Raw genomic sequence first — 12,676 nt, forward strand, 5'->3', positions numbered from 1 at the left:
AAAAGTAGACAACTTATATTAAATTCTCATACTCATCAACAGTTATAAGTATCTTATCAATTTGGTTTCATCTTATTACCTGCCCGCCCTAGACACACACACACACACACACACACACACATTCACACACACTTTTTTTCTGGGGCATTTTAAAGCAAATTCCAGATAAAATAATATTTCACCATTCAGTTCTCTCCTCTCTGTATAACCACAGTTACAACACCTATGAAATTAATGAATTAATGAAATTCTTTAATGTAATCTAATACCAACCCTTCTTCAGATATCCTTGCTTGTCTTAAAATTTTCTTTTCACATTTGGCTTATTCAAATCAGAATCCAAATAACATGGCACTTGGCTGATATATCTAATTCTCTTTCTGTATCTTCTCCTTTTCCCCTCACTTTTTTGTTTTTCACTCTGTGCATTTGTGGAAGAAACCAGGTCATTTGTCCTATAGAATTTTCCATTCTGGATTTGCCTGCTTGTATTATCAAGATGTCTTTTAATGTTTCTTGTAGACCGGTTAGATTTAGAGGATTCATTATTTTCAGGTTTTATTCTTTTGGCAAGAAATACTTCATAGGTGGTACCATATACTTCGTATTTGGGCATTTAGTAAACAGGTATTTTCTAAGTGATCCATTTCTAGTGAAGTGCAGGTTCACCAGAGGATTCAGGCGGTGTGATTCTGCATTCTTCCTCCGCCTGTATCTCAATCACTTTAGTATTTATTGATTATTGTTTCCTAGAATTGTTATTTGAATAGCAGTTGCAAAGTGGTGATTTTCTGTTATTCCTTCTGGATTTATTAGTTAGAAATCATCTATAAAAAACTTTATGTCATCAACAGTTTAGTCAATTTAAAGGCTAGTTCATTCAGGAAGGGCAGAACAGACTCAGGATCCTTTCATTGCTTTTTCAGAATAATGAATCAGGTCCCTGACAATCTCTCAAAGGGTGACCCAGGCAACCCCCTCGACCCCCTGACATTTTTTGGAATATCACTGCCAATGCATGGATTTATGTATTGAAGACAGTCTTCTTTTAATAATCTAATTATTTCAATCTACCCGGCTTTGTGTTCTTTTTAAACTGCCCAGTGATCTTAGTCTTTGATCACTTTCTTTCTTTCTGGCAAAAAAAAAAAAAGATACTTCAGACTTATACTCCAGCCTCGGCATAGCCACTTGCAAGGAGCTGTGGTTTCTTCAAGTAAGAGATGGAACATAGAGACAGCAGTTTGTATGCTAGGATGCTCTTTGCTGCTGCTGTGTCACTGTTTCTAGGCCTTCTCAGTGAACAGAACTAGAAATATGTAGTTTTTAAAAAGTAAAAATAATCCATACCTTAATACTGATATTTCAAATTTAAGATTAAAGAGTTGTTTTTTACTTCTTTGACTTTATACTTGTATCTCTTTCCTGTTACACTGAAAATCTTGATTCCTTTGTTCTGAGATCTCTGTAAGTACTTGTTTTATATTGCAGAGTATATGTATTGTGTATACATATAAACAGTAAATGACCAAGCATTAACTATGATTACTGAGTGCAGGTCAAGGTTTTTTGCAGTTCGTTTTTGTTCTGAAGATGTGTCCTATTGGGAATATACACCAAAATACTGTGTTCAGAGTCACTTGAAATAATCCTTTGAGTGATGTGAAACCAACTTGGTTTATAGTTAAATTTATTTATTCCTATTTCCTTTCAATTTTTAGAAATTTCTTGTGTTTTTCTAATTTAACTTTCATTCTAGTTTTGTAAGACATTAGCATAATTGCTAAGTCAAAACTGTAAGACAAAAGACTGATATATTCAGCAAAGACTAGCTTCTGTCTCCATTCTCATACCTTGTTTCTTCTTTCCTCTGTCATTCGCCTTGCTGTAGCAAGTCACCACCAACGTAGGAGCTTGAAACAACACAGATTGATTGTCTTACAGGTCTTTAGGTCGTCAGTCTGACATCGATCATACTGAACTGGAATCGGTGCGCTTATGGCTGTGTTCCTTCCTGGAGGCTCTAGGGGGAACCCTTTTCCTTGCTTTTTCTGGCGTCTAGAGGCTGCCTGCCTTCTTTGGCCACCTCCTTGCTTCTTCAAAGTCAGCAACACTGTATCTCTTTGACTCTTCTTTTGCCCTCAAATCTTTCTCTCTGAACATAACAGGTAAAGGCTCTCTGCTTTTAAGGATTCCTGTAATTAGATTGGGCCCACCCTGATAATCTCTGTATCTTGGCATCCTGACCCCCTAATCACATCCTCCAAAGCCCCCCTTGTCGTGTAAAGTGGTTTATTCACAGGTCTAGGAATTAGGACCTGGACGTCTTTGGAGGTGCCATAATTCTGCCTACTATGCTTCCCCCTAAGGTAACCAGCTTTTCCAGTTTTTAAATTTTATGTTTTCACTGTTTATTATTGAAAATATGAGAAAATATTGTCTACTACCTCCTTTCCTCAGAAGGTAACATAATATAAACCTTCGGAACTTCGCTTTTTTCCCACTTTCACAACAGCATGTCCTGGAGTTCACACCATGGCAGTGTATTGAGAAACGCCTTCGTTCCTTTAGAGACACGTAGGACTTCATTGTGTGAACATACCATAGCTATTTGACCAGTTCCTGCTGATGACTGTTTGTATTTTTTCCAGTCTTTGGTATTTAAAGTAATCCCGCAATGAAAAGCTTTGTGTATACATCGTTTTCACCTCTGTTTCTTCTTGTATCAATACTTAAATGGCTTCACTTTTTACATTTAGATCTTTGAGCTCTTTGGTATATGTCCCAGTGTACAGATTGAGAAATGGGTCCAAATTTATCTTTTTCACCCATAAAATTCGATTTGCATATCTTATATAGCAAAGTCTAAAATTAATCATTATGTCTATCCTTTTCACTGAACAATATACAGAACTTGGGATGACTGTTCAAAGTACCTCCCTTCCCTCTTATATTATGTAGTATCACTTTTTTTATACCAAATTAAACCTTATTATTTTATTCAAACAATATTTGTTTATATTTATCCACATTTGCCACTTCATTTCTTATGAAGTGAATCTTATGAAGATTCACTTCAGCTTCCTCCTAGGGTCATTTTCGTTCTCTCTAAGGCAGATACCTTTTCTGAGCATCCATTGAAGTAAATGCTGTTTTTGTTTATCTGAAAAAAAAAATCTTTATTTCACCCTCTTTTAAAACCTTTTTTTAGCTGAGAATACGATCCTGGATTCTCCTTCAGCTATAGATGTTATCCCACTGTTTTCTGACTTCTTTTGTTGCTCTTGAAAAATTATCGTTCCTTTGTATTTAATCTGCCTTTCCTTTGTGACCGTTTGGGATCTTCTCATTGTTTTGTTGTCCTGAGGTTTCAGGACTGCAAATCTGCATTTGCATTTCTCTTTTTTACCTTGTTGGGGATTTGTGGACTGTCTGAATATGAAGATTCCATCCTTCTATTTTTCCTTCCAAAATTTGATTCAACATGTGGGGCTTCTCACTTTCTCCTTAATGTCTCTTAGTTTCTTATCGTGTAGTTCATCTTTGTCTCTCAGAGATGCATTCTGAATGTGTCTTCACATCCATTTTCTGTTCATTGATTCTTTAACCATGTCTTTGATCTGTTATTGAGTTTTTAGTTCCTACTACATTTTATAATTTCTAAAGTCATCCTGGGTTCTTTGCAACACGCCTAATATTTTTATAGTACTTTGTTCCTGACTCATTTTTTAAAATTCTCATTCTTATTCCTTTAAGCATTTTAAGCAGATTTGTTTTATATTCTCTGTCCACAAATTCCAGAGAAGCCTGGAGTGCTGCAGTCTATGGGGTCGCAAAGAGTCAGACAAGACCAAGTGACTGAATTGAACTGAATTCTACTATATATAGGATTTTCAATGGGTCTAATTCTGTTGTTTATTGTTTTTGCCAAGTCATGCTGGCAGCAAGCCTGTAAGTCTGTCCTTGTATGTTTTACAATGTTGGATCACGCATTATATTCAGCTGGGCTCCCCCTGGAGCAGTAATACTGGAATATATGCTCTGAACTTGTGTCTCTCCAGCGAGGGTTTGCATTTGCTTCTACCACGTGGTCCAGTAGAACTGAAGTTAGATTCTTGGCTTAGAGTTTCTCAAGCCACACAGGTAGTTAAAAGTTAACTAAACTCATCGTGTGGGTGTGGCCTAAAATTACACACTTTTAGGAAGACTGTCTTCTATCTCGACCTCAAGTCAAGACTGGCAGATTATTTGTCTCCTTTTGCCAGTGGACAGATTGTGGGGTGGAGAGCCTCACCATTTTTCTTTATATGTAACTTTTTGAAGGTTTGGCTTTATGTGAAAGGTTTCAGTTCAGATAATCTACCAACAGTGTTTGTCATCTTTTATGCATTATTTTTAGGCTTTTCATAGCAAGGGGACCTGGGAGGGCATCTCGAAGTGAAAGTGGTAGTCATTCAGTCGTGTCCAACTCTTTGTGACCCCATGGACTGCAGCTCACCAGGTTCCTATGTCCACAAATTCTCCAGGCAAAGATACTGGAGTGGATTGCCATTTCCTTCTCCAGGGGATCTTCCCAACCCAGGGATCGAACCTGGGTCTCCTGCATTGCAGGTGAACTCTGTACCATCTGAGCCACCAGGAAAGTATTTTCAGGAACAAAACTATGTGTTCTTTTAAAATACTAATATTCAGGAGGGAAAAGAGAAAAAAGCTTGTGAAAGAATCTAAGGGAGAAGAAATGAGGTGACTGCCTGGGCTCCCTGCCTGGGACTGATGTGCCTGCCTGTGTATATCCTGTGAATCAGCCACTGGAGAGGCTGCCGCTGGACACCTCATGGGAAACGACAGCACGATCAGGATGCTTTTGTCTCGAGGTTTCCTTTGACCTCCCTGCCATCCGCAGTGCCCTGCTTTTCCTCCAGCTTAGACTTTCTACCTCCTCTTATGTTGTGCATCACACAAATTTAACTCAAGAACTATTGTATTTTAGAGTCTCTTGTCCCTTGATCTCTGTAATGTACTGTAGGGACCATTTCACAGAAACTGTCAGCAGCGGTTCTGTGAGGAGGTGCCCAGGAGTTAGGGAGAGATAGTTCCACTGAGTCAGGCCTGTGTCCCACGTGGAACTGGGTTCTAACCCCCTTAGAATCCACTGGTGTCGTTGAACTTGGAGAATTATTTCATACTCTCTGAGCCCAGTCCTATAATTGAAGAGGCCTGTCAATCTCACTTCTTTAGGTAATGAGTTCTGTCAGCCCATTACTCACTATTTGAAGCACTTTATTTTTAAAACTTAGCCAAGTTTTAAAACATGGATAAGGGTGGAAATATAAATGTATGAAATTATCCTTGTTAGTGGAGGGCAGCAAAGGCAGAGAGCTATAAAAATTGGGGGCATGGGTTTAGAGTATAATTTGCTACTTGATGTTGACATGGAGCACTATCGGAGGATCATAACAAAATAAAAACTACGCCTTGAAGACATCTTAAACCTGGAAAGAGTTGGGATTTCTCTTACCAAAGCTGTCCTTACTCCTAACTTTATTTCATGAATGGCATCTCTCGAAAGTGGCAAGATACCAGCCTAAATAGAATCTCCTTATCCCATCCCTCCCTCAGTTTGCTTGCTGTTTTGGTTTACAGTGTCTTAGAGACACAATTAGCTAATTAATTAAGACCTAATTAAGTTAATTACTACAAATGAATCACGATGCCCATAATGGTTAGAAGTATTTATTTTAGAAAGTAAGTGGTAGTAAATTAAGACAAAATAAGCAAAATAATACATTTAGTTAATTAACTAAATTAATAAAAGATACGTTTATAGTTAATTAAAAATTTCATGTCCTTTTTTACGTTTTTAGTAATCCTTCACCAGTAGATGGTGTTTGCTGGGCTTTTAACAGTATTTGTGTCCCTGTTCTAGTGCTCTCCAGGTATCAGCACATTTAACTCTTAGACCAGGCCTATGAGATAAGAACTGTTATCTCTCATTTTCCCACTGAAGAGGCTGAGTGCAGAAAAGTTAAATGAAGGTTACGAAGCTAGTAGGTAACAGAAATGACTCAGAACAGCTAGTCTGGCCCCAAAGCCCCCGCTGAGCAGAAACTGCCTCACCTAGCGAGTAAAGCCACTGGCAGTTGTTTCAGCTCCCACCACCATTCCCGCCGACGGTTTTAAATTTCATTCTTTGAAGCTTAGTCTCAGCAGATAGGGTGGTACAGAAGCCAATTCCATGGTTGTCTTTATTGGTTCACGTGGACCCTGGGTAGGCCTGGGAGTTCCACATCGTTTGTGGTGCCAACATGCTGACCTCGTCTCTGTTTCAGTTTCTGTTCCAGCAGCTGGGAATGTTGGTGTCCTTTGTGAAGAGCCACATCAGACCTTACATGGATGAGATAGTCACGCTCATGAGAGTGAGTAGAAATGAATGCTTTGGCCTGTTCCTTGGGGTTTGGGTCCAGGAGCATCTGGAAGCAGGTTTGGATGACGTGGACATGTTTTTTATGGGTCGTCATAGAGCTGTTACAACCTGAGGATGAGAAGTGGAGCATGGTATCCCAGTGGATCATGAAAGGGTGGAGGGGCCATGGTTACAGGCTCCCAGGTACAGGAGTTCAAGGTGTGAAGTCTGAGGAGAAATCCTGAAGTAATTGTTCTGCCAGAAATAGACTTGAGATCCTTGCCTCACACACAGCAGAGCAATTTCACTTTAATATCACAGCCGTGCTTCACTATTCCCACAAAAGCCCTCTTCCTTACTGCCTATAAAACCATGGCCTTAAGAGAGGACTGTGAGGATTGGGCCTTCCTGAGGCCATTAAATATGATGGGCTCCTGTCAGACTCTGAGGAGGAAGGTGATGCTTTCCCCTGATGCTTTCTACAGCCTGACTGCTGCCTTCTGACTGCAGTCACTTCTGAGAGGGGGCTTGTATCCCAGATGTTATAATGTGCTTTAAGCAGGTACACAGGACACCCCATTGACCCCATAGTATCGTTTTTCTGTTTTGAAGTTGGGGAGGCTGCTTCCTACTGTTCTTTATAATTTCAGTGTCTCTGCTGGGGAGGTTGCTTTGCAGAGATGGCTGTGTCCTAAAAAATTTGGAAGACACTTCTTCCAGTCATTTTTGTTCTTCTACACCAGCCCTTTGTAGTTGGCTTGAAGGAGGCAGCAGGGCTAAAATCAAATGACTGGCTTCAAAAATGGAGCTTCCCCAAAAATGAGTCCTCAGAACCAAATAACTCCTATATGTATAAATAAGTGAGAGCTGCAGGGGGCTGAAGAGCTTGTCGGATGGAATTAGGGAAGTGGGGAGTGGCACAGGAGGAAGCAGTGTGCTCTTGGGTCAAAGCTGAAGTAATCTGTGACTTGCTTCCCAAAAAAAGACTTATGGCCAAAGCATAGGGGTTTGGGGCAGGGAGCCTTACACCTGCCAAATCCAGCTTTCACTCCCTTCAGGATACAGAAGGTGCAACAGGGCTCTTGCCTTGGCTCTCGATCCAGCATTTTAGTAAGCTCCCCCCAGCCCAGGGAGAGCTTGGGCTTTGTGAACAGTGATCCAGCTGACATCCCTGGGGAGGCTGTCTGGCTTCTTTGAGGTAGGGGAAACCCCTTGTGAGGAGTTCCGGTAGTCTTCCAGTGGAGAGTAGTAGTTGTAATGTGTGCGTGCTCAGTCATGCCAGACACTTTGTGACCCCAAGGACTGCAGCCCGCCAGGCTTCTCTGTCTGTGGGATTTCCCAGGCAAGAATACTGGAGTGGGTTACCATTTCCTTCTCCGTGGGATCTTCCCAACCCAGTGATTGAACCCCCATCTCTTTCATTGGCAGGCCCACTGAGCCACTTAGACTTCTTTTAAAGCCTTTCATCCAAGGAGTTGTCTTTTTTTGTTGTTTTTTCATTGACTTCTACTCTGATTTAAATGGAAGCCCAACAGGCTTCCCTGGTAGCTCAGTGGTAAAGAATCCACCTGCCAAGCAGGAGACTCGGGTTCAATCCCTGGGTCAAGAGGATCCCCTGGAGAAGGAAATGGCAGCCTACTCCAGTGTTCTTGCCTGGGAAATCCCATGGACAGAAGAGCCTGGTGGGCTACAGTCCATGGGGGTCACAAAAGAGTCGGACATGACTTAGCAACAGCCAAGAGTACTAATATGCATATGTTGCCATCATTAAGTCTCCTGGTCTGGAGGTTTTAAATAAGGTACTAGGCAACGATCTTTCTGAATTGATTTGAAGTGACAGCTTTCCTTGGAGTGAGAGGTTAGACCAATTTGCTTTGTAGTACTAAGACAGGATCTGGAGCCAGTTGGCCAGGTTTTCATTTTAGTAACTTATGTGGGATATAATTGGATGACTGTAGAAAAATACTCTTTGTGGCACTCTCTTGTCCTGAAAATGGTTTGGAACAGATGTGAGATGCTGTTGAGCAAAGTCTATTTAGAAAGAGCAGGAAATCTTGTTAACACTAGAGTTGCCGCCTGGCAGAGCCCAGGTGGTACCCAAAGCAGAACCACCCTGGACAACTAGCGAGCTCCTAGAGCACTGCAGAGCTGGTGGTCCATTCATTCTGTAAATGGGTTTGGGTGGCTGGAATATACCAGGCTCTCTGCTGGATTCAGGGAGACAGATGTATCAGCGGGTTTCATGCCCTTAACTAGCCTACAGCTGAATCGAGGGAGGATAGCAAAAAAAAAAAAAAAATTAAGTATTGCAGGTGCTGGAAAGAGGAGAGCAGAGGGACCCACAGTGGATGATGGAAAGAGACAGGAAAGGCTTCTGAGTAGAAATGAGGCTTGAGCCAGGTCTGGAAAGAGGTGGGGCTTAGCTGACAAGAGGTGGGATCTAAGCAGAGAGCAGCATGAGCGAAGCACAGAGGATGAAAGTAGTCTGGTGCTTTCGGGGAGATGCAGCTTAGCTGTTCATTGTGATGTGGGGTACAGGAGGACCTGGGGAGCGGAGGACAGGGAAGGGTTCCATGGGGAAGACCATGCTCACTGCCTTTCTGCTTCTTTTTAGCTATCTTAGTTCCTTGGTTCCTGTTTCAACAGAAGGGCCCCTGACTTTGCTCCTTTGTCTTCCCCCTTCCTAGGAATTCTGGGTCATGAACACCTCCATCCAGAGCACAATCATTCTCCTCATTGAGCAGATTGTGGTAGCCCTCGGGGGTGAATTTAAGCTCTACCTGCCCCAGCTGATTCCACACATGCTTCGTGTCTTCATGCATGACAATAGCTCAGGCCGCATCGTCTCCATCAAGGTAAGTATCCCGGGGCACCCTCTAGAGAGGTTTCCAGAGTCTGTCAGAGTCCCCAGTTGGTCATCTAAGAGACGAGAACCTGTTCTGAGTGACAGGGTGGTACTCAGCCTAAAAGACGGAATCTAGGGAAATACTTCAGTACCTGAAGTGTGCAGTGTGCAGCTTATACAATGTTTCTGACCCTTTCTTGATTATCTTTATGTTTTGTCTCCTTTAATGGAATAATCTTGGTAAATGTTTATGGCAGAGCAGTTTTCTCTATTACCCAGCCACTGATTCCTTACAATTGAAATACGCTCAGAGAAAGAAAAGTAGCATATAAGCAAAACAATATGAGGGGAGACTGTGCTACCAAGAGAATATAATTCCAAGTAACTTATTAAAGTCTGTTCCGAGTGCCCCCCAAATTTGGAATTATCCTACCACTGCCACCCTTTGTAGACTTAGGGACTTGGTCCCTGACTGTACTTGTTCATTGCCGTGCCTCTGCTCCTCTTTGCAGTTGCTGGCTGCAATCCAGCTGTTCGGTGCCAACCTGGATGACTATCTGCATTTGTTGCTGCCCCCGATCGTGAAGTTATTTGACGCCCCCGAAGCCCCATTGCCTTCTCGAAAGTGAGCACCTGCCCTCTGGGACTAACAGTCATCAATCTAGTTAACCATTAAAATGTCTTGTTGAAAATGTCCTTTTCCTAAGTTCCTGGGCCATCTTTCTTTTTTTTTTTTTTTTGTCATTTTAGGTTAGTCCAGAAATGTACTCCCATTAGGTTAGTCCAGAAGTGTACCAGGCTTCTGGAAATCTTAACTGTCCCCATCCCACTGCAGTGCGTGTTGGCTCTGTGCACCCAAAATAACGTCAGAAGCCATTCCTTTCCAATAGGTGCCAGTTGTTAAGGTAGCCCTCAGTTGTTTCTGTTACTCTGGGCTATGTGTCAGTAGTTACTGTATCTCAGCGGTTGTTGTAGGGCCGCGCTAGAGACTGTGGACCGTCTGACAGAGTCTCTGGATTTCACGGACTATGCCTCTCGGATCATTCATCCGATTGTACGCACACTGGACCAGAGCCCAGAACTCCGTTCCACAGCAATGGACACGTTGTCTTCACTCGTCTTTCAGCTGGGAAAGAAGGTGAGGCGGGAGTCCTCGACACACATGCTCTTCTGTCTTAGCGAACTCCTTCGCTTGTCAGTCTGTAGGCCTCAACCACTCTCAGAGGGGAATCATTTACACCCTTTTTCCCTTCTTCATTCAGCAAGTGTTTATTGAGCCACCTCTGTGGGCTGAGTCCTGTTCTGGGGACGATGCAATGAACAGAATGATGTCCTTGTTCCCACAGAGCTCACGTTCCAGTGAAGCAAAGCTCTGAGACATCATTTATCTCGTGAGGGTGATGGGTGGGGAGAGACGCTGTTTCTTTAGGGGAGGTGAGGAAGACCACTCTGATAAGGTGACATTCAGCAGAGACCTAAGTAACAGAAAGGCCCAGGCCCAGGGAGCTGGCTGCAGGCACAAGGAAGAGCAAAGGCACAGGTTCCAGAAGGCAGAACCTGAAGGGAGGGAACAGCAGAGTAATGACTTCAGCAGGGGAGCAGGGGAAAGGGCTTGGAAAGATCATAGAGAACCTTGTGAGGGCTGGGCTGGCGATGGGCCTACTGGAAGCTACATATTGTGACCAGTGGTTCTCAGAATGTGATTCCCCGACAGGCAGCATCAGTATCTACATAGCTGGGTGCCATTAAAACTGCAGGTTCCCCAGGACCTGCCGAGCCAGAGCTCTGATTGTGAGCGCAGCAGTCTCTGGTTTCATATGCCTTCCAGGTGATTCTGACGCCCACGAGAATTTGCACATTGCTGTTTCATTGTAAGTACTTTGGCTTTTACTCTGAGAAACACTGAAAGTCTTTGGAGAGATTGAGCACAGGAATACTGTGATCTGACCTAACATTTTTAAATGATGGCTCTTAGTGCTGTGTGGAAGAACAGACTGGGCCAAGAGTGGAAGCAGAGAGACCATTACAGTAAAAGCCAGTTGCAGTGACCCAGATGGAAGGCGGTGGGCGTGAGGATCATAGCCCAGGGGCCAGAAAGTGATTCTCCTGCAACCACAGAGCTAGTTCCAAACCCCGAAGTAATAGCTGTAATAAGGCAGTGCTAATAATCTTTTCTCTCTTTCCCACTCTCCAAAGTAATGGTTTCTGCTCTGTTTGCTCTCCTCTTGCAGTACCAAATTTTCATTCCAATGGTGAACAAAGTTCTGGTGAGACACCGAATCAACCATCAGCGCTACGACGTCCTCATCTGCAGGATAGTCAAGGTGAGCTGTGCTTTGTTTCTGCTCTCAAGCCCCCTCATCATCTTTCTTAACTGGTATTCTTAGCAATGGGTATATGTGCAGCTTTTTAGCTCTGAACTGTACTGTGCTGAGCTAAGTCGGTTCAGTTGTGTCCAACTCTTTGCAACCCTATGGACTGTAGCCCACCAGGCGCCTCTGTCCATGGGATTCTCCAGGCAAGAACACTGGAGTGGATTACCATGCCCTCCTCTAAGGGATCTTCCCTACCCAGGGATCGAACCCGTCTCCTGAGGCTCCTGCATCGCAGGCAGATTCTTTACCGCTGAGCCACTGAGGAAGCCCTTTGGCTCTGAACTAGGGATTGGCAAACTTCTGTCAAGATAGTGCATTTTTTCAGTTTTGCAGGCTCAGTGGTCTCTGATGAAACTACTCAGCTCTGCCACTGCCACCTGGAAGCAGCCATAGGCATCCATAAGCACATGAGCCAGGGTGCATTCCAGTAAAACTATTTATGGACACCAAAATATGATTCTCTAATAATTTTCATGTGTTGCAGAATATCAGTCTTCTTTCAATTATTTTTTCAGTCATTTAAAAAAATGTAGAAACCAGCCTTAGCCCTTAGGCCTGACAAAAACAGGCAGCAAGCAGCTCCTTGCTGCCCCAGCTCTTCATCATGTTTATTGCTTATGTGCCAGTTGCATGCTCATACTCCTAAGTCAGTGCTTGTCAGCAACTGGGACTGACCAATGCAGACTGGTCTCAATGCAGAATACAGCCCGGTCATGATTCATTCTGTCCGTACCTGGCTAAATCCTGGCTCTTCTGAAAGGTGGGACCCACCTGAAGGTTAAGGGTGTTTTCTAACCTGGATCAGCTTGCGGAGTCGCAGGTGTTCTGTAAACTCTGGTTGCAGGGGTATACCCTGGCTGACGAGGAGGAGGACCCTCTGATTTACCAGCATCGAATGCTGAGGAGCAGCCAAGGTGATGCCTTAGCCAGTGGACCAGTGGAAACGGGGCCCATGAAGAAACTGCACGTCAGCACCATCAACCTCCAAAAGGCAAGTCCATTGTGTCCTGGGGGGCTTGGAAAGGAGAGCCCTGCTCTTGTTGCTTGTTTGAA

General features: G+C 43.3%; 1 protein-coding gene across 1 annotated transcript in view; it reads left to right on the forward strand.

The window, feature by feature from the left end:
* The window catches only part of MTOR (mechanistic target of rapamycin kinase), a 123,723-nt gene that overhangs the window by 29,016 nt on the left and 82,031 nt on the right, over positions 1-12,676 (forward strand). The window contains exons 20-25 of the mRNA XM_061382738.1: positions 6,330-6,416; positions 9,091-9,258; positions 9,761-9,873; positions 10,224-10,386; positions 11,480-11,572; positions 12,468-12,614. Of these exons, the coding sequence (XP_061238722.1) occupies positions 6,330-6,416; positions 9,091-9,258; positions 9,761-9,873; positions 10,224-10,386; positions 11,480-11,572; positions 12,468-12,614 (771 nt within the window). The remainder of the gene's footprint in view (positions 1-6,329; positions 6,417-9,090; positions 9,259-9,760; positions 9,874-10,223; positions 10,387-11,479; positions 11,573-12,467; positions 12,615-12,676) is intronic.

This window comes from Bos javanicus, chromosome 16 (genome assembly GCF_032452875.1).
Source record: "Bos javanicus breed banteng chromosome 16, ARS-OSU_banteng_1.0, whole genome shotgun sequence".
In the NCBI taxonomy this organism is placed as follows: domain Eukaryota; kingdom Metazoa; phylum Chordata; class Mammalia; order Artiodactyla; family Bovidae; genus Bos; species Bos javanicus.